Source organism: Phascolarctos cinereus, unplaced genomic scaffold, assembly GCF_003287225.1.
Source record: "Phascolarctos cinereus isolate Bilbo 61053 unplaced genomic scaffold, phaCin_HiC Scaffold_1;HRSCAF=81, whole genome shotgun sequence".
NCBI lineage: Eukaryota > Metazoa > Chordata > Mammalia > Diprotodontia > Phascolarctidae > Phascolarctos > Phascolarctos cinereus.
In genome coordinates this window covers 250,281,270-250,302,757 of record NW_027555514.1, presented here as the reverse complement: position 1 = coordinate 250,302,757, position 21,488 = coordinate 250,281,270, and the positions used below count along the sequence as shown (strand labels likewise).

At 40.6% G+C, this 21,488-nt stretch overlaps 1 protein-coding gene across 4 annotated transcripts in view; it reads right to left on the bottom strand.

Annotated features, from left to right (window-relative positions):
* TMTC2 (transmembrane O-mannosyltransferase targeting cadherins 2) overlaps positions 1-17,852 on the bottom strand; it is a 518,078-nt gene extending 500,226 nt beyond the window's left edge. Inside the window, exons 1-2 of one of the 4 annotated variants that reach the window (XM_020993460.2) lie at positions 17,264-17,852; positions 16,988-17,096 (exon numbers count right to left, since the gene is read on the bottom strand). In XM_020993460.2, the coding sequence (XP_020849119.1) occupies positions 16,988-17,070 (83 nt within the window). In that variant the 5' untranslated portion in view covers positions 17,071-17,096; positions 17,264-17,852. Of the gene's footprint in view, positions 1-16,987; positions 17,202-17,263 lie in introns of those variants that run through there. The other 3 variants (XM_020993461.2, XM_020993459.2, XM_020993462.2) reach the window with 3 other exon arrangements.
* Positions 17,853-21,488: the final 3,636 nt, after the last annotated feature.

Sequence of the window (21,488 nt, the reverse complement as noted above, 5' to 3'; positions counted from 1 at the left end):
CATTTTAGAAAGGGAGTCACCAAAAATCAGTTAGTAAGGAAAGATGGTAGTGTAAGACTTCACCTCTCCAGGATATTTACTTATCAAATACAATCCATTTCCTGAATGTTCGGATAGACAATTTTTACTGTACAGGACTAAAAATAGAAAGAGCTACTAGCCTATCAGGAGAGCCACCTGTCTTTCCTGAACTCCTTATCTTTTTATTTTCTTTCTTTCTTTTTTTTTAAGGCAAATGTAGTCACTATTACAATGTGATTCTATTCTTAACCTTCCTCCACACATCTTACATCACCTGATGCCTAATTGCCCTTAAAATATACTTTCATAGTTTCAGTATCCTAAATGTCTCTATTTAACTTGCCTCCCTTCCAAAGCCTGGAAGTTTTTCACACCACCCCAGCCAAATTTTCATTTAGTGGATTGCCCAGTTTTGATCTAATAAAAGTAGAAGCTACACAGTGACTCTGGAGATTCAAATTCTGGGCTAGTAGTTGCTTATTGGTTCATTCACTTATCAAAACCAGAATTAAACACCAATCTATTTCATGGAACTATCATAAAGACAATATTACCATTAACAGTGGTTGTATGCCTCATTTTGATATCAATAATCAGGCGGTGGTGTTGAACATAAGCTTTGAAATGAGGAAATACCTGGCCTCAAATCCCTCCTTGGACACACATTAGCCGTGTGACCCTGGGCAAGTCATTTAATTTCTTGGTGCAATTTTCTAAGATTAGAAGCTGGAGAGCAGGAATCAGTCAGCTTTGGTAGAGAAAGTGTCTCACAAAAAGCTCCCTACACCAAAGAAATCACAGGTGTCTTTAAAAAAATTAAAACTACAGACATATATTTCACTAGATTCTACCTCCTAGAATTTCAACATTATTTCATGTCTCTATATAAAGAGAAAAGTATATATCTTTGTATAGCCACAAACGTATTAACATATAGGACATTCCGAAAAGTTATCTGCCATTGAACATATAAAAAACTGAGGCCCCAGAAGGTTAAATAATATGACCTAAGCCACATCAAGTTTGGGGTAGAACGCAAATAGCTTCATTTTCGAGTCAAGGTTTTGTCTATCAACCAGTGCAACTTCTTCAAAAGGTAAAAACAAACATTAAAATACATGGAGCTTCAATAAAATAGAGGGTTCCTAGAGAGATACTTCCATTTCTCAGGCTCATCTGGGAATTTTAATGAAATGCAACCATAGAAGTAGTTATTCTGCTCTGTTTGGTTGTTTTCCGGTTACAAAACACTTCAGAGAATCTCTGATTAGGTAGGGAAAATGGGCTGGGGGAATTCCCTCCACTAGCAGGTCATAACCGGACTGAGTAGATAAGTCCTAGGTAGTGCATGGACTTACCAAGTATCTTAGTAAGTGACTTACCAAGAGTCACAGTAATAGTACAAATCAGGGGTGAGATCTGAACTTCTGTCAGCCTGATGCCAAGCCTACCATCGTCCCTACTATACCTCTGATTTATCAGTAAGACACAAAATAGGGAGAGAGAGACTCAATATTGTCCACCACTGTTTTAGAGGAAATCCTATGCAGTGGCCAAAATGTTAGGGAGAATTCCTTGAGAGATACTGGATAAAGTCCTGGGTTTAGAATCAAGAAGAGGTGGGGTGAAATTCAACCCCAGACACTGATTAGCTATATTATCCTGGTTAAGTCACTTAACCTCTCAGTGAATCAGTTTTCTCATCTGTAAAATGAGGCTGTTGAACTCAAAGGCCTCTAAGGTCCCTTCTAGCTCTAAGGCTTTGATGCCATGACCCTTTACATATTCCTTTCCGTAAATTATATATTGCTGACTGCATCAAGCCCCAGATCATTGATTACTCAAAAGAGATTGACCTAACAAATTCATATAGGAAAAACTAAGTGGATGAAAAAGGTCTATCATTTAGATGGTGATATACAGCCCAATAATCAGTCTGTTGAGTTCCTCCATCATTACACAAAATGAGATAGGCCACTGGAAAGGTACAATGAGCTGGGCCCAAAATTGAATAGGAAGAAGAAAGGAGGTTGAATTGTATTTGGGTAATTAATGCAGTGCTGTCAGCAACTGTAAGTTATGGTTCAAAAACCCATCTCTTCAACCAGATATTTTCCTGGTGATACAATATGGGTGTGAATCTTGGAACACCACAATCTCCCAGGAATCAGTGTTGGAAAACCAGGAGTTCTAATTCTCCTTCTACCCACAGATGTTTGCTATGATTTGTCATTCATATGCTAAGTTCCCTGAGCATGGTTGGCTGATTCATCTCAACATGATGCTGAGTTAAAATTTAAAATATTTCTGTTCTATAAAACTCAGTGTCTATGCTTGATTCACTTTTCCTCTTTGAGTAGCGTCTCAAAGAGAGGGATCTTATTTTAAGTAAGGTTTACCAAAGGGATTCAATCTAGCTTTTCAAATAAGCAATAGATATTTGCTTCCTTCTACATGGGTAATTACTGCACATAACATGTCAAATTCCTTCCTATCCATCTCAGAACCTTCCCCCCGCCAAATCTCACAGCTAAATCATCTGGAGAGATGGAACATTTGCCATTGGTAGCTCGTCTTTTGAATGAATTCCTCCTCTCCTAGAGCCATCATTGAATTTTAAAACTAAAAGGGATGTTAGCAATAATATAGTCTCATGTCTTCATTTTATAAATGAGGAAACTGAGGTTTAGGGAAATGAAGTGATTTTTCCCAAGAAGGCTGATGGCAGAGACAGGATTACAGTGTAAATGAGATGAATCTGCTGCCCTACATTCTTTAAAGCACTTTGGGATATGGATTCAATAGTTAAATATTTAAAGGATCAGAAAAATAGAATTTTGTTATGAATAAAACAATATGCTTCATAAAAACATTTTGTTCCAAAGGTTTTTACATGTAATCTCTTCCATAGATTCAAAGTATTAACATTATCAGTGACAATACTACTACGAAACTAGGCACAGAAGGACAAAAGTACCCCAAAACTGGTTCATAGGCAAGGGGGAGTCCCTGGGATGCAGGCCTGAGACTGTTCCACCACTGATAACTTGTCTCTGAGATGTTTCACATGGCTGTCCAGAGAACCTTTGTTCAAATCGTTACTCTGACCCTCACTGCCAGAGTGAGTTGGGGCAGGTCACTCAACCTCCCGATCCTTTTCTGTAAAATGAGGGTGTTATTTGGACTACATAGCCACAGAAGATGCTCCCAGCTCTAGATCTCTGATCTCAAGACCTGTATTTTAGAGAAGGTACAGAAGGTACTGGTGATGCCAAATAGCTTTTGAAAACTGTGGAATTGTGCCAGATCCATGAATGGAGTCCTTGTAGTCGTTACACAAAGCCATCTCCTCTTGAGAATATTATCTTATGAGACAGCGTACAATAGGCATAGGGACTTAACCTATGATTTTGTTGATATAGGGGACTCCCAGGCACACAAACTCCCTCTACCAAGGTAGGTTGGCACCTTCTCTAACACTTACAGTCTTAGAGAATTGCCTAGAACAGGGGTGGTCAAACTCCAATAGAAACAGGCACCATTTAACTATATAGAAGAACCAATTCGGGCTACACATTGACTTGGAAAACCACATATTAACATAATTACCTCTGTTTTATTGTATTTTTATTTGTTTTCTTCAATACTTCCCAATCACATTTTAATCTGGTTTGGGCTCCATTTGGGAGTGTTGTGGGCCACATGTGACCCTCCTCTTCAATTCCTTTGGCCCAGAGAACTGAGAGGTTAAATATTTTGCCCAGAATCATGCAGTCAGCATGTGTCAAAGGTGGGACTCAAAACTAGGCTTTCCTAACTTCAAGGCCAATTTTTGTCTCCTATGCTCTGTTGTTGATGGATTAAAATTTTAAAAATAAATAAATAAATAAGTGCTGGTTTGAGGAGCCTTGTTCCCAAAGTGAACTGACTGTTCACTAACCGTTTTCACACTCTAGAAGTATTGACAAGAAAGTAAAATAGCACTTATAAAAAAAAAGTTTCACCCTAAAAAAAAACTTGGAAATTGACAAAAACAAAGCTGTTTACTTTTCCAAAATACTTTACTTTTCATTACTCTTTCTCCATCCACCTTTGCTCACTTGGTCCATTTTTATCCTGTGGTCAAGCCATAATCCCCTGTTTACATCAGAGGCCCAGAAATAAAATCCTAAATTCAGAAATAGAAGCTGGATGATGGAACCATTAAAACAATTCTATAGTTTGCAACACCATGGTCTCCTTACATCTGATTTTGACTATAATTAGAAATCATGCTAAAAATATTTATGAAATCATTGAAGGGATTTGTTATGTTGAATGGGTTATCTTAAAAAAAAAAAAAACGCTTTTCCCTGACATGAAACTTCATTTTGCAAACTATATTTTTAAATTAATACTCAAAGAATTTCAAATATTCTGGTCATTCGGGTTGCCAGTTTTTTTTCTACTTGATTTAGAAACAATGTTTAAATGGAACTAATTGATAAAATTCAATCCTATTATTAAATATCATTCAAAATATTAAGAGCCACATTGTACCCATGTGGACATAACTCAAAACATAATTTGAAGCTTTAAACATTCTTAAAATTTTGTGGATAGAACATTTTTGTAAAAAAAAATAGATTCAAAATGTTATTAGTTATCAGAAGAAATTAATAGAATATATCACAGGGGACAGCTAAGTAGCTCATCAGATAAAGTACCAACCCTGGAGTCAGGAGGTGCTGAGTTCGAATTTGGCCTCAAACACTTACTAGCTATGTGACCCTGGGCAAGTCATTTAACTCTGTTTGCCTCAGTTCTTCATCTGTAAAATGAGCTGGAGAAGGAAATGGCAAACCATTTCAGTATCTTTGCCAAGAAAACCCCAGATGATGTCATGAAGAGTCATGAGAGGAGGGAATAGAATTTTACCTCAGGATGCCAAAATCCATAGATCACAGAACACATCAACCCAGGGATGCTCACCCTACACACACACACACACACACACACACACACACTCTTAAGGTGATCACACACTACATCCTACCCTGCCTCCCAAGTAATGACCTATCCTGCAGTATATACAAACTTCGCAGTACACAGAGTGTACCTACTCTTCCAGGAAACTAAAGTGTAACTGAACTCTCTGGCCCTACCTACTCCTTCATCCACCCTGAACCCCACCCTCACTTACCCTAGCACAAAAATCCTAGGAAAGATTCTTTTCAACACATTATGTGAATCTTCCACAGAGTATCCACCCTGTGCAAAGGAATCATTCTTTTTGCTACTGTAATATTTTCCAGGAGCCATTGTAGTATTCAGGCTGCGCATCTACCAGAGAGATTTTAACAAGGCACTTAAACTTTCTTGGTCTCAGTTTCCTCATCTGTAAAATGAGAGGATCTGACAAGGTAGCCTCAAAGGTCCCTTATCAACTGATCTATTATCAGTACTCTCCATACCTTAGCAGCCAACAATCTCCTTCCTGGTCACCACCTCCCAGAATATGTCACCATTGGTAATTTGCTGCAGCCTACACCTACACCATTCCCACCATGCATTCCTATGTGTCACTTTTGATCTGGCTAGAATATCTAGCAGGAAATACTATCTAAAGGATGAAATCTCCAATTGAGAACACCTTATCCTTTCACTGGGGTCATAACTTTTCTTAACAGTTCTGCCTGATTTTACAATCGTTTTGGAGAGAACCACTCCACCTCATTTTAACGGGGGGGGGGGGGGGGGGGAGCGGGAAGTAACTGAGGAAATAATCTTAAACTTTTTGTGTGATGGATTCCTTTTGCAGTTTGGAGAAGCCTAAAGACCCCATCTTAGAATAATATTTTTAAATGTACAAAATAAAATACAGTGGATAACTCCCAAAAAAACTGTTATATTGAAACAGTTCTCAAAATATTAGAAAGACAAATTCACAGAGCCCAAGTTCAGAAACTCCTGCCTTAAATATAAATATCAAATTTCTATGAAATAACACTATAACTTTATTCAAATGCCTCATTGTGTCCTGGAAGGAATATCAGGTTGCCGAAGGCTATGACCAAAGAACATAAGCTTTGGCAAATCCTGCCAAATTGTAACAGATTCAAGGACAGCCCCAACAACACACTGGGGACGTGTTCTCTGAGGGACCAGCCTAGTAAAGTTCTGGGCGCCTTATCACCAGAAGCACATCCACCACTGGGAGTGATGAATTCTTTTCAACAAAGCAAATTTGAAGACCATCTATTAAAGAATGGAGGGGCTGCAATTGATGTTGGTGAAGGGCCCGCCCACCCAGATGGAAATCATGAGTCCTTCAAAGTATCAGCACAGTTTCCATGGAATGCATGGGAATAATCAAAGACAATGAGATCTGACAGAAGCGACAACAGATTTATTTGATTACTTCATTTAATAAACTATGTAAATCACGAGGGCCAATCTCCTTAACCAAAGCTACACACTGGGCAGCCCTTCAGTACTTTATCACACCCTGAGACACCATGAAATGCATTCATAAAAAGCTCAGGCAAGTAATGAAGGAGCAAGTCCAACACGCACACAAAATAGCAACTTGTCTGCCATGTTTTTCAGTGCCTCTACATTAAGATATCTCTGAAATGAACAAGCCAACACAGCCTACCTTCAAGTTACAGATGTCTTATTACGCATAATAATTAAAGATTATACAAACTATAGAACTATATGAACCACTGTCCTGTTTCCTGCCCCGAATCACTGTGTACTTATTTCTCTATCTATCCTGTGTTTACCCCTCTGTGAAGATGTTACATTTCCCCAGTAGAATGCAAGCTTCTTGAGGGCAGAGGCCTGTCTTAAATGTGTACCTGTCTCCCCAGCTCCTTGCACAATGCTTTTACACCCATTGGTTGGTTGATTATATTTGTATTCAGGGTTTTCAAACACTCTTCATGATCAACAGCATGATAAAGTAAATCAAAGATAAAATTAGAAACAAATTTCCCAGGGGCTCTGGATGTGACTCCCTCTTCCTAGGCAGTCAGTAGCACAGCGGCTAGAATAGTGAGCCTGGCGTTAAGAATACCTGAGTCCAAATCCAGCCTCAGACTTTTAGTAGCTCTGTGATGAGCACTTAGGTGGCGCAGTAGACAGTGTTGGTTCTGGAATCAGGAGGACCTGAGTCCAGATCCAGCCACGGACACTAACTGTGCAAGTCACTTAACACTGTTTGCCTCAGTTCCTCATCTGTAAAATGAGCTGGAATAGGAAATGGCAAACCACTCGAGTATCTTCACCAAAAAACCAACCAACCAAAACCAAACCTAAAAAAAAATGGGGTCACAAGAGTTGGACACTAGTCAACAACAACTGTGTGACCCTAAGTAAGTCACTTAACTTCTCTTTGCTTCACTTTTCTCAACTGTAAAATGGGGATAATAACAGCACTTTCCCCACAGGGTTTTTGGGAGGATCAAATGAGGTAATATTCATAAAGCACTTAGCACAGTGCCTGGCATACAGTAGGTGCTTATTCCTTTCCCTTCCCCACTTGTCTTGTGCCCACAACACACTCTACGATGTATTATACTTATCTCTTTAAGATTCTAATAAATACATTTTTATCTCTACATGTCTCTCACCTAACTCAATGTCTTACCCATAGTAGAAATTTAATAAATGTTTGTTAAAGAAGAAATTCCAGACACCTCTCTGCAAATGATGTCCTTATTAAGAGCATTTAATTATTCAAAGTATTATTATCTATAAAAAAAGCTGGCTCCTGTTGTAACAATAAAAGAGAAAGTGTTCCATGGGTCTCCATAATGGCTGGAGAGTTGGTCCTGAAGCTGAATTAGGAAGAACTGGGTTAAAATCCCACCTCTAACACATTCTGGTTGTGTGACCTTGGTCAACTCACTTAACCTCTCACTACTCTTACACATTAAGTAACAGAGAAGGTACCAGCCTTCATTGGCAGTTTCCTAATCTAGGTCTTTCCTATACCAAAGATTTCACGGACCCATTCCCTTTTCCTGATTGGTTATTAAGCAAAATGAACAGTGCCAAGAGAAAGAGTACTAGATTGCAGGAAGCCTAAGGTTCACATTCTGGCTCAGTTACTACTTGTCTGACTTTGGGCAAAGCTGTTAATCCCTTCAGGCCTCAATTTCTTCATCTCCATAATATGTCTACTGGACAATATAACCTCTAAATCTAAAATCAAATCTAAATCTAAATAAAACCTCTAAAATCCCTTCCTGCTGGAAATCTATGATTCTATGATCCCATGGGTCTCAATAAGGGCAGCACGGTGGTACAGTAGATATAGCACCGGGCTTAGAATTAGGAAGACTTCATCTTACTGAGTTCAAATCTGGCCTCAGACACTTACTAGCTGGGTAACTGTGGACAACTCACTTAAGCCTGGCTGCCTCAGTTTCCTCATCTATAAAATGAGCTGGAGAAGGAAATGGCAAATCAATATCTTTGCCAAGAAAAGCCAAATGAGGTCATGCAAAGTCAGACATGACTGAAACTACTAAACACCACCATGATCATATGATTCTTCCTGTAATATTTTGGAAACATATCATTTTGGTGAGCTTTGCCTTCTTCAAAATTCTCCTGAATTAACTCAATCCTTCCCCAATTACTCAAAATAAATAATTTTTGTTTGTAAACTTAAACTATTTGTTTAAAAGGAAAAGAAAACAAGGTGAGTTGTAGACTCTCTTCTTTCCTTTCTAAGTGAGTAAAACCAACATTTACTCATTTCATTCCGGAAAACTTGAGTCCCAGAGAATGACAAATGTGACTGAAAATCTGAACTGCTGAAGGAGAGATCAATAGTAACATGATAGCACTGCACAGTGTCTTGTTGGCATCAACAAACTGCCTAGAAAAAGTGCTAAAATCTCTGAAGGCAGAAAACTACAATCCATAGGGCCACTCAAGCAGTCAGGCAGACACAAAGAGTTCAGAAGTCTCCAGACCTTGAAGGAAAACAATGGTCCTTGACAACAACTCAGGAAACCCATCTATGGAGTGGATTCTAAAGCCTTTATGTAAAGCTTGCAATGAAAAAAATAACCCAAAGATATAACACACGCTTTAAAAATTAGAACTAAGACTACCTGCCTACATGGGATACCAGTCACACTGATTATGCATAATAATTGAAGAAAGAAAGCCAATATAATTTTTTTATGTTAAAGGATATGCATCTATTCAAACTACAAATGAAAAAGGATCAAAAGTAAAAGACAAATTATAAAAGGAGATTCTTCCTGCCAATAACCATCAACACCTCCCCAATTCAAACTTCTGACTCCTTGATTCAAAAACTTTTCGGTGGACAATAAAGTTTTAGTAGAAAATGAATTGACCACATCAACAAAGGAAACAAAGGGTCAGTACACAGTTTCTGAAAACAGGCATAATTGGTTAGATACTGAAAGGCAATATTTTTTCCCCTTTGGGAGACCATGAAGATGAAATCTTCTGGGGAAACTGACAGTTCTTGGTAAATAACTACACAAGAACATTACTTTTTTACATATTTCAAAAAAATCAATTCATTGGGAATTAAAATGGTCTAGGAGGTAGGGCTAAAGAGATAAAAATGACAGGGTCTGCCCTCAAGGAGCTTACATTTTATTGGGAAGGGAGGGGTAGTAAGATACAGCAAGATACAAGTAAGTTAACACAAATTTGAACAAAGTTATAGAAAATCATTTGAACAGAGAGTACTACCAACTCCAGACAAATCCCAATGTATTTAATTAAATAAGCTCTTTCTTCTTTGGCTCCTAAATAATAACATACATTCATAAGGGACAGGTTTTTATTTTCAATCTACCCTTAACTTCCCATCAAGATTAACTTACATGTCAAATTATTCTCTGGGAGTTAAAAATTCCAAGTAGTAGGAGATGAAATATACGATACTTTCCTTCTAATGGAAAATAAAGAAGTGCAGAATACATTGGTCAGTTAGGTGTCTCAGTGGAGAGAGTTCTGAGACTGGAGTCAGGAAGACTCATCTTCCCGAGTTCAAATCGGCCTCACATACACCCTATCTGGGTGACCCTGAGCATTTGTCTCAGTTTCCTCATCTGTAAAATGAGCTGGAGAAGGAAATGGCAAATCAATAGCTTTGCCAAGAAAACCCCAAATGGGGTCACAAAAAGTTAAACACAACTGAAAAATGATGAAACAACAACAGAATGCACATTTTTCCTGAGTTGGAAGGAGCTCAAAGGTTCATAGGTCTAGAGCTACAGTGACCTCAGAGGTCACCTAATCCAAACCCTTCATTTTACAGATGAAGAATCTGAGGCCACAGAGATTAAGAGATTAATTAACCCAAAACTAAGTTGTCAAAGGTGGGATTTGAACCCAGGTGCTGACTCAAGAGCTCAAGCTCTTTCATCTAATCCAAACCATTCCTGAAAAAAGTACTCCCTCTACAACAAACTCAAAACATAATCATCTGTCCTCTGCTTGAAGACATCCAAAGAGAGAGAACTCACCATATACCAGGCAGCCCATTCTACTTATTGATAGCTTTAATTATGAAGAAGTTATTTTTTTCCTGACCTCAAGCTTAAATTTTCCTCTTTGCAGCTTCAAATGATTTCCCAGGTCCGCCTTCTGGAACCAAACCATTTTAGTATTTTTGTTGCCCATGAGAGTACCTCTAGAGGTAAAGAGAACTAATATGATCCTCCTCCCCATGATAGCTTTCACATACTTGAAGGCAGCTTAACTATTGCCTCTCAGTCTCCTTTCCATGCTAAAGGACCCCCCCCACACACACACACCCTTCCCTTCCTTTACCTGCTCTCCCCTCCTTCCTCTCCCTCTGTCCACAGAGTGAATCATACCCTTACCTTCTGGTGCTCTGCCCAAAGGAATGTAAATTTTGATAACTGAAACTTCCTCAAAAGGTATCTTGGGGTTTACTGGCTAGAGTTCTTTCATAAAGACCAGGCCTTAAACTCAATTCACTCTGGCTCTCATTGATTGGCCAATAGTAAGTTCAGGCCTAAGCCCCACTTAGTGGTCATTGTTTGGGCCCTACAGCTCAGAGTGAATGTAAATAGTAATTGTTTCTGTTTAGATCAGAAACCCTGAGGATATTTCCCTTCCAGACAGATTTGTTTTAATTGGGTAAAAAGGGCCATTCCTTGGCTCATTTCCTACCTAGCCTTAATCACTGAATGGGCATTGCCTCAGGAAAAGTGAGAACTCAGAAAGACTTTAGCTTAAAAAGACCAAGGTCTCCCCCTGCATCCAGAGCCATCTCAGGTCTTTCTAATCTGTATCTTGCCACAGGGCCCAGATGGCTCTGGAGGAGAAAGTGAGGCTAGTGACTTCACACAACACTCCCTCACTTAAATCTAATTCACTTGCAAGTCATAGCATCACCTTCCTCTCTTCACCGTCCTCTTCCAGAATGAATAAAAACAACAACCACAACATGTATTACGGGTGTAAGGCAACCTTTGCCAACCTGACTGTCTTCCTCTGGATGTGCTCCAGCTTATTAGGAGAAGAACACATTAAAAAAGGGGGGCCCTACTCATGGTAAAGCACCTCATGGAACAAGAGCAGAAAGAAGGCTTATGGGTAGGTGACTGCAATTTTTATTGGAGTACCTTGAAGAAGGCCTTCCTTTTTCACTAAAATTATACAAGCATCTGTTCCAGAGAAAATGTTCCCTTTGCCTATATTAAAGACCACAACTTTAAATAGCTGATATTATCATGGCCATCTTAAATAAGTACATTTAGTGTACTGAACAACAATGAGAAAAAATCAGCAAGACAAACTGCTTCTGGCCCATGTTGGAATCCAAAAGGTTGTAGCCATTTAGGAATGAGAGCAGCAGGAATTCAGTACTACCACAGGGGTGCATTAGCACTGAAAAATTAAGTGTAGATGACAAAGACAAAGGCCTAGTGGAATCCCAAATGTAAATTAATAATCAAATGTAAATGTATATATAAAAAAATCAGCCAAGAGACAGATGGCGAGCCATTTTCCCTGGAGTATTTGTGCATGCTCTCGGTGCCTGTATGTGGGTCACTTGCTAGATTAAATCCTGCGTCAGGCCCAACAGAGGAAGCTCACAGCAGTCTATACGGGCTCTGCCTGATTTCAATTTGTGATTTCAGATAAAATAGATTTACTTGTCCAAAACAGCAGAATAGCTCTTCTCCAAGCCCAGCTCTTTAAAACATCAAAGAACTTAGCAAGAGGATAAAAGTGTCACATAAAACAATCATAAACAATAAATTAGACTCTTGTTTCCCATTTTATAAATATATATTCTAAAGTGAGAGGGACATTTAAAAGTAGAAGAAAGACTACTGCAGATTTCTGTTTCCGTAAGTAATTAGTCAACGAAAGGTGAGCTTTGGAGGAAATTATGTTTCCCTTTTAATTTTGTAATAATTGTCTCTAGCCGTTTTCCAGTAAACAGATTGATGACGCATGGTTTAGCTGTGTTAACACATATTGGAATCTGCAAGTTAATTTCAGTTTACTCCAAAGACTGTCTTGTTTTAAAGGAACTGAGTTTACTACCTTCATTAGGGCATGAATCAAAAAGGATGTGGATCACATGAGGTCAAAAGGGCAGACTAACACCAACCTTAAAAGACCATTTGGGTGCAATGAGTAAATATCATCAGTGAAGTTGTTTTTAATACATCATGATCCTGAGAAACTGTAGCTTTAAAGCTAGCACTACTCAATTTTAAATACTGTCAATCAAAATCAGTTAGGAAAAAAATCCAACTAGCAGTGTGCCAACACTACAGTTTGAATTTGAGCCCAAATAACCAAATAAACCACGACTATGTAAGCCTGAATTTCTGATAGTCCTAAATTCTCCTGTGGGATCTTCCCTGAAAGTTATGCACAGAGAATCCTTATTGCTCAAAATGCAAGGTACACGTACAATGATAGGCGATCCAAATAGAAAGTCATCTTGGTTAGATTTTATACACAGCAACGGACAATAGTGAAATTAACCAATCTCAATGGGCAAACTCACATCCTCCCTCCCTGAATCCCAAATGATTTGACTGGACAGCCTTCTTTGTTTACCTGAAGCACTGGCTCTTTGTGATTTGAGGTCTTAAACAAGAGATTGACTTTACTCTTCTTGTGTACTTTTCCATACATTTTAATATAGGGTTTTCTTTCTAATAAAGAAGATGGTTAAGATAAGAAAACGATTCAAAACAAGTTTGTTGTTTTAGAAGAGCCTCTTTGTCATTTCATATTATTTGTATGGGAATCTTACAATAGCATCTTTCAGGAGAGGTGTAAAATGATGGATGTCATCATTAACATTTATAAGGAAAGCAGAAAAAGGAAATCTTGTCTTTCAGCTTGTTTTCCCCCTACTGTTAAATGCAAAGACCCAAGTTATTCACCTAGATCTGGAAAAAGGGAGGGGCGCAAACACAGAGGCTCAAGATTAGGCAACTGGCTGGTGTTTTATATTAGGGCCAATTCCAGCCTGATCAGAGACTTGAAACTCCGAATCATCATATGGTACTTGTTGCCTATGTGACCTTGAACAAGTCACTCAACCTCCCTGTGCCTCAGTTTTTCATATTTAAAATGCAGAGGTTAAAACTGGATCGCCTCTGAGGTCTCTTTGCACTCTAGCTCTCTGTATGACCCTGGGTAAGTCACAATAATAGTACCTATATCCTAGGGTTGTCATAAGACAATGAGATAATGACATGAGATAATAATGACATGAGATAATATTTGTACAATGCCTTGTAAACTTTAAAGTATTATATAAGTACTAGATGTTATTATTATCCTGTTATTTATAGGAATAAAAGCGTAAAGAGGAAAAAAATACCTAAACTTAATCCATGAATTCGACAATGATTTAAGTGCCTACTATGAGGAAAGCCTGTTCATCTGCTGCTCTAATTTCTACATTCAGAAGCTGATTGGATTCTATCCTATCCATCCCAGGCAATTTCTTAGGTTTCATGTAGAAACACATGTAAAATATTCAATTTTACCATGGGGAAATTGATTTTGTCATAAGAAGTTTCTATGTTACTGCTCAGCTCTGCTTGGTTCTTAGTTTCGATCTCAACCGACCTAAAGCAAACACTCCAAGCCATTCCATACACCCTTTAGATTCTAAAGTAAACTTGACCTCTGTATTGAAAAAAGAACTTATAGCAGTTTGAGAGGTACCAAAGTGGCAAGTTTAAGTCATAGCAACATGATACACCCCTGAATCAAATGTCTAATTCTAGGAGTTTAAATGCAAAACTCTGATTGAGTGAAGGAAGTCAGCAGTCAGAGCCGCCTCCCACATACATTGAATGGTCCACCCTGCAGTTCCAACACTGACCTCTTCAGAGGCTTGTATTTCACAAAATCTCCTGTGGGGCAGCATAAGTCCACAATTCTAGTACAAGTCATGTTTTAGACTTGGGAGTTTGTTGTATGACACAGAGTAGTAGGAATGAATAAGCCATGATCTTGGGATTTCTCTTTTCCTTCCCTAATCCCTGCCTTTACATATACATACCATGCACTTTTGCGTGTACACAAACACAAATGTAGAGAGAGAATAGTTTTCTAATACATATAAATGTGTGTGTGTGTGTATATGTACATACCTAGTAAACATATTGTACACATGGTAAATTATAAAATAGCAAATGTATATTGCAGGACAGTAGTTTGGGATGATCTACACTTGAGATTTATACTGTAGCAACGAATTATCAGTCTACAGTATGTGAAGAAGGAAATATCTCATAGAACCTCTATGCATGGAAAGTATACTGTTTCCCTAAGTGAAGAAAGTGATACAAAGAATGGCAGTTACTACTAATAACTAAATCCTAATGACCACAAACACATGCCCCTGGACTTAAGTCACAAATGGAGTGTTTCTATAATAGGATTTATGAGCAAGGAATAAAGATATTTTGGTCAGTCTTTATAGAAAATAAATAATATAAAAAGTTAGTTTAAGTGAAATCTTAATTATTAAAGTATAGTTTTCTCCTGGGTGTAATGTCATTTCCCAATCAGAACTAAAAAAACTATTAAGGAGAGTGTAGAGTGGCAAAGTCTGAATCATCATAGCACCCAAGAAGAGTTAAGCCATTTGAGAAGGCACTTAAAAAAAAACAACCCTATTTATTCCTGCATTGAAATTTTGTCACCTTTTCCCAAATACTACCTGCACATTTACAATTCAAACTGCCCTAAGCAGAGTCACTGAGGGCAGAGTCGTCCTTGAACCTATTTTCAACGCAGTTAGCAATCTTTGAAGGAGAAAAGGTTTTTTTTTCTTCTATTTCTTTTTCCTAGAGTGGCAGACTCAATATCAGCAGGTGCACTACTCTAGAACTTTGGAGAATAAAGAGTACTCCTGTCACAAGCACAGACAAACTATTTCTCAAAGTACATGACAGCAAAAATCTGTAAGCTATGATGAAAAGTTTAGGGAAAGTTAAAGTCGAACAGTGGTTTCCCTCTCTGCTAGACTCTGACAAATACTCCAGTTCACGTATCAAGAAGGATTTCTTGAATTCTGCCATCCAGATCACTCTGGGATTTCAGAAGCATTCTAATTAGTGGGTGTGAATCAAGAATTGCTGACCTAAGACATATACACAAGCTTTTAGGCTAATAGTAGAGGAAAGAGAGACTACATAAAAATGCTAATTACAACCAGGAGAGGATCCGGACTTCACCTCCGCTCCCTATGCGACCACTACTAGTAATCCCAGGCGCTACCTCACCCTAACCCAAGGGATCCATACACTTTCCATAGAAAGAGAAGGGTTGATGAAAAGCTGTCAAAGTAAATCTGTGCTCACTTTTTGAATGGTTTAATTTCAATGGAGCACGAAACACCGCAGGACAGTTAATAAGTTTAGCCAGGCGTACTGTTCTCCCTAATATATTTTAATTATGCATCTGTTTTAATTGTAATCAGATTAAGTCACCGGAAAAGACACAAATTGGAATTTTCCCTAATGGCTAATGGAGCTTTTCATCAGTTTCTAAACACTAGCACGTTTAAGGGGGAGAAAAATAGGTAGGGACACCAGCAGCCCTGTGACATTTTCCAGAAATCGATGCAGTTTCTTTGACAACACAGTTCAGGTCTCATTAGCCACCCAAACTAACCCAAATGCAAAAGACCACGTCAAAGCCCCAAGGGCTTCATCTTTACCAATTGGCATACAAGAATTGCTAAGCATAAACGAAAACTGCCAAACACAAATGAAAGCTGAAAGCTTATATAAAGTGCTGTTCCGTCGATCTTATATGGTGGCACATCAGGGGCAGCGTTATGTTGCGTTAAAGTACTGTACAAGCAAACAAGGAAAGTTGAGGCAGGCAAGGGGCTCTTATTCCGGGAAATAAGCAACTGTCAATTGCCTGTTTTCGCCTCTAGAAATAAGTCTCTTTTGTTTGTTTGTTTGTTTTGTTTTTTTAAGGGGAGAAGGAGTTACAAGCGAAGCGTTATTAAAGGGGAAATGAGGGGTGCGGGTAAAGGAAGGGGTTTCCTTCGTGCCCAGACACAAAATCACTTAATGTGTTGTTGTGATACCAAATAATACTTGTTTGTTTGTTTTTCAAGCTAAAATTCATTGAATAGTTTCCCAAACAGCAGAGATTGCCTTTAAGAAACTTCAGTGCCTGCAAACACCAGAAAGAAACAGGGAGGAAACCTGCAGAAAAACTAGGAACTGAAACTAACTAGTCCGGTTTGCTCCCCGTGTGTTTGCTTGGGGACTGGGGAGGAGGGAGAGGGGGGAGGAGTGACGATTGTTATGTTGTTGAACCCTGAAGCCGGGACCACTCTCCCTCCAACTCGGCTCGTAGTCGTACTCCGGAGGCAAGCCAGCCAGCCAGCCTCGTAGAATTCCCATCCAGCTCCTTTAGCCTCCCTCCCACTCACCTCCCCTCTTACCTGTCATCGTAGCAGAAATCCGCACTGAGGGTGTTGAGATACAAGACGAGCCCCAGGGCGCTGCTCACCAACTCAGCAATCATCTCTCCACCGCCTTCCCTTCTGCTCCCTTTCCAATACAAGGGCAGCCGCAACACAGAAAGAAGCATCAATCCCCACCTTCCGCTTCTCCTCCCAGCTTCACTTTTTTCTCTCTCCTCCTCCTTCTCTCTCTCCCACCCTCCTACCCCTCCCCTTCTCTCCCCCTCTCCCCCCACCCCAAGCCTTGGAACCCACCCCTCTTCTGCTGCTCTTCACTCCTGGCCCCGCTTGCCTCCTCCTTCCCCGTCCCCGGGGGCGAGGGCTCAGAGCGCTCTCCCCATCCCCGGAAGCCCTGGCGAGCCGGCAGCCAGCGAGCGAGCAAGCGGCAGGTTTATTGAGTGCTTGGCTTTGGGGCTCGCTCTTCCTCCGCTCCGCCCGGACCCTAACCCATGGCAGTTGGGAAAGGGGGGAGCCCTGGATGCGGTGCTAGGCTGGGGGGCTAGTGAAGGGACGACTAGGGGTGTGAGTGCGGGGAGGAAGGGATGGACAGGACGGAGCTGGGCTGCCGGTGCAGCTGGAGAGAACAGGGAGAGAGAGAGTCGAGAAGGGAGAGTGGGAGGGACGGGAGCGAGAGCTGCCTCTGCTCCTCCGCCTCCTCCTCCGCCTCCTTCCCCTCTTCCCCTCCTTCCCCTTGCCCCGCTCTGGGTGCTCGCTTGGTCTCCAGCCGCCGTGACGGGCGGCTGTAGCTCATTCACTCTTTATTAGCTCCTTCCAGTCCCCAACCCTTTCCGCACTAAAGTGAGAACCCGCGGCTGGAGGTTCAGGGAAGCACCCGCGTGGGGCTCTCGGGGGCTCCCCCGCGCCTGCGTGGCCACCCCTCCGTGCGCTTTCTCCACCCGGGCAGCTCCTCCCACCCCTCAGCCTGCACCTCCTCGCCTGGATCTCGGACTCCTCCTCCTTCTCCCATATTCTCTCCGCCCCTCCGCTCCCCTCCAACCCCTATCTCCTGCTTCTTTAGCCTTCAATTTCACACTGGAAAGCCACCGAGACCAATCGGTGACTGTTGGAAGGGAGCCAAAGAAGGGGTGGCCGGAGTGCGCACAGGGGGAGGAGAGAAGGAAGAAGAAAAGGGCGAGGGAGAGACTTGTTCTCTTCTCCTGCCGCCGGGGCGGCAGCGGCTGGCACAGACTTGGTCCCCAGCCCAGGCCTCTCGGTGCCAAGCACTGCCAATTGTCTCCATGGTCAAACTGGAAAGTCATCTGGAGAAGGAGAGGAGGGAAGGAAGAACAGGTTTGGAGAAAGCTGCGTTTTCTGTGCGTGCAAACACACACACACATACCCTGCCCCGGGAAAGAAATGGGACTTTAATTAAACAACACTCCCCCCCCAGGGGCATCAACTCTGAAAAGGCAGGTTCCATTGTGCTATCAGATCGTCCAAAGGAATGTTGGCAGGAAATTTTAAGGCGTTTCTGGCAGAGGATGTGGTTAAAGAGGAAAGGATGCGAGCAGGTGGGGGGGGCAATCAAATTAAGACAAAGAAACAATAAACATTCCCCGAGGCTACCAGAGACAGGTTGTGGGTGCAGTTAAACGTGCAAGAGTGCTCTGGGCAGGATGGAGAAGTCCCTAGTTCAGTAGTTCCTCTGTAAAGTACAGAAATTTTTCCAGGGTGGCATAAACCTGGAGGAGCGGGTGAATTCACCACGTTCCATTTCCTCGGGCATGAAGGCGGGATACGCGCGCACCGAGGGAATCCAGCCCTGGGCTGGGGGATGTAGAGCACCCCAAGAGTATCAACGTTCCAACTCTCCTACTTACACCTAAGGCTGCTTTGGACCGCTAACAGCACTACTACAGCGCCCCCTGCTGCATGGTAGCAACGATGCATGAGAACCTGAGCACCCCCTCCTCCAAAGTTGAATTTAACCAGTGACGACCCAACAAGTGTGGACAAGAAATTTGCTTCTCTGAACCCCAATAGTGTTTATCGGTCTCCTGGTATGCAAGGGCCTCGTTTTCATCGTCTACAAACAAAACCAGCCGGCTGTATGATAAATAAGCCTCCATCTGCTTCACAAAGATTGGTCCACCTGTTTGTAACAAAGTTGAAATCTGATTAATATCGCTCGTTCTTTTTATAATATGTGTAGGCAATATTGATGTCCCCTTGAAAAAGCATTCTCTACCAGCTGAATGCATTTATGATATATCTGAAGGTAGGGGTTGATTTGCATTCACCGTGTGCTCAATCATAGTGGACTGCTGAGTACTTAAATATTAAATAAAAACGAATTGATACTTCCAATCTTGTCTTCACCCTTCACTCTTCCATGAGCTGCCCTTAATTTATTAAAATTTTATTTCAATGTGTAATCTAAAATTCCATTCTCCATATTAGTCAATACCCAGAACCTGCATGACTAAAGGACATTTTGGAATTGACTGTGATCAGTAGCCTAAAGAGATTGCATTAGAAGAAATTAGCAACTTCAGTACTACTTGGTAGAATGAATAGCCCCAATTCCTATAACCTGATAATTGTATGTAAAAAGCCAGAGATTCCATTCGAATCCCAAACTCTACTAATTACAAGGAAATATTGTAAACATAGACTTTAAAGGATAGGGAGGAAATGGGGAGAAAAAAGAGGGGGAAGGAGGAAGCTAAGAAATCCAAGGAAACCATCAGTTCTTCGGAAGAGCCATGGTGAGAAATAATGCAGTGATAGACCTCTTCAATAATTAAGAGGACTTGGAATCATGGAAGTATTAAAAGGGTTTGGGTTCAGCACGCTAAGAGCTTGTAAGCACTTTCCAAAGTTGACTCCATTTTCAAACCACCAATGGTTTTAAATAAATATTTCTTAAAGGCTGCTGGAAAGTGGCACATCCTGCTGTCCCTGATGAATGGATGGCTGGAGCTCAAACTGCATGTGCAAAATCTGGTAGCTTTTAACAAGTTTTTCTATTATTATTTAACGTGGGTCCCTCCATCCTTCTGGTGCATTAAGCACATGCTAAGACTTCTTTCAGACAACCCTCAAGGGCTATTGTATAGTCAGCCCCTGCACTTCCCAAACACCCTGAGTTCCTTCTGGGAAAATCAGATTGTAGTTTTCATCAGTGCCCAGACTACAGAAGTCATTTATTTAAAATTTAGGGACATTGCTCATTAATTCACAAAAGCAAGCTGGCCCACTGCAGGATATTACTTCAGTTCTACAAAGTATGGGCTGTTTTAACCTACTCTTGCCCTACACAGATCAGGGGAAATAAAATGTATAAGGTGGGCTTTTCATCTTTGATATCAAACACCCCAAAGCCCTTATTTCCAAAACCCCAAAGTAAATCTGTTCCATGCATCCTCTATTACAGCCACCACTTCCTCAATGAATTCCATTTATGGGCTCCAGTACCTTCTCAATGTTTGTGCTCCATTCCCTGCCTTTTATTGTGTGATTCATACCTTTGGAGTGCCAGGTCCTCAGGGAAAAGATTTTGTTATTTGCTTAGGACATATTTAGTTTATTGTGCAACACGTCTTCCCTTTGGGTGTTGCATGAATATTAACTAAAAATCCACATATGGTCTTGGTCATAATTTCTACTTGTCCTAATATAACTTCTCTTTGAACAATTCATTTAGAAAGCATGCCAGGGGTGAAATGTGGCATGTAAATTCTCATGCTAAAAGGAATGTTTTTAATAATACCCACAGATCTGAAAAAACAATGCAGTTCTTCCTCCTAGTCTTCTCCAAAATCTAGAATTACTGGTCCATCTAAACTTGTGTTTTTCAAAAAGGGGGAAGCAGCAGTCTCCCCTGCCCTGAAATCTTTTTTAGAATGACTGTGGACCAGAAAAAACACAGGCCCAGCAGGTAAGATGGCTAGTTTGAGGAGTCTGGTATGATAGTGATATGCTTGTGGAATTACAGGCTCTAGGCTCAGCTCAAGAAATAACCCTGCAGGAGAAAAACAACAGACTTTATGAAATGTGGGTCAGAGAGCTACAAGAGGAACTTAGGATGCTTGGGTAGCTAATGATAGTAAGTGCATTAGCTGTATATCTTCCATCTAGATGTTTCTCAGCATACTGTAATCCATCACACTCTGGAACCAAGTCCTTTTTATGATCTGTGATGCAGTCAGAAGGCAACCAGGACAATGTAAGCAGAGAAATGGATCTAGTTGTGGCTATAGCAAAAGTGAGACTTTTACCAACCAGATGCTGCCAAAGTAATAATCACTTTAAAAATCTCCATTATCTCAGCCTTCAGATTCAGTAGGTGTGGGGGTGGGGGGAGGAGAAAAGGAGGAGGAGGATTGTAGAAATAACCTGCTAATAACAAGATCTGTTTAATTGCAGACTAATGATAGAATCCAGAAATTCAATCAAGAAAAGCAGGGACAGCCTCCCTCAGACTTTCTCAGTGCCTTCACAGGCACCTCTATAAACAATGAGCCACAGATTCTAACAA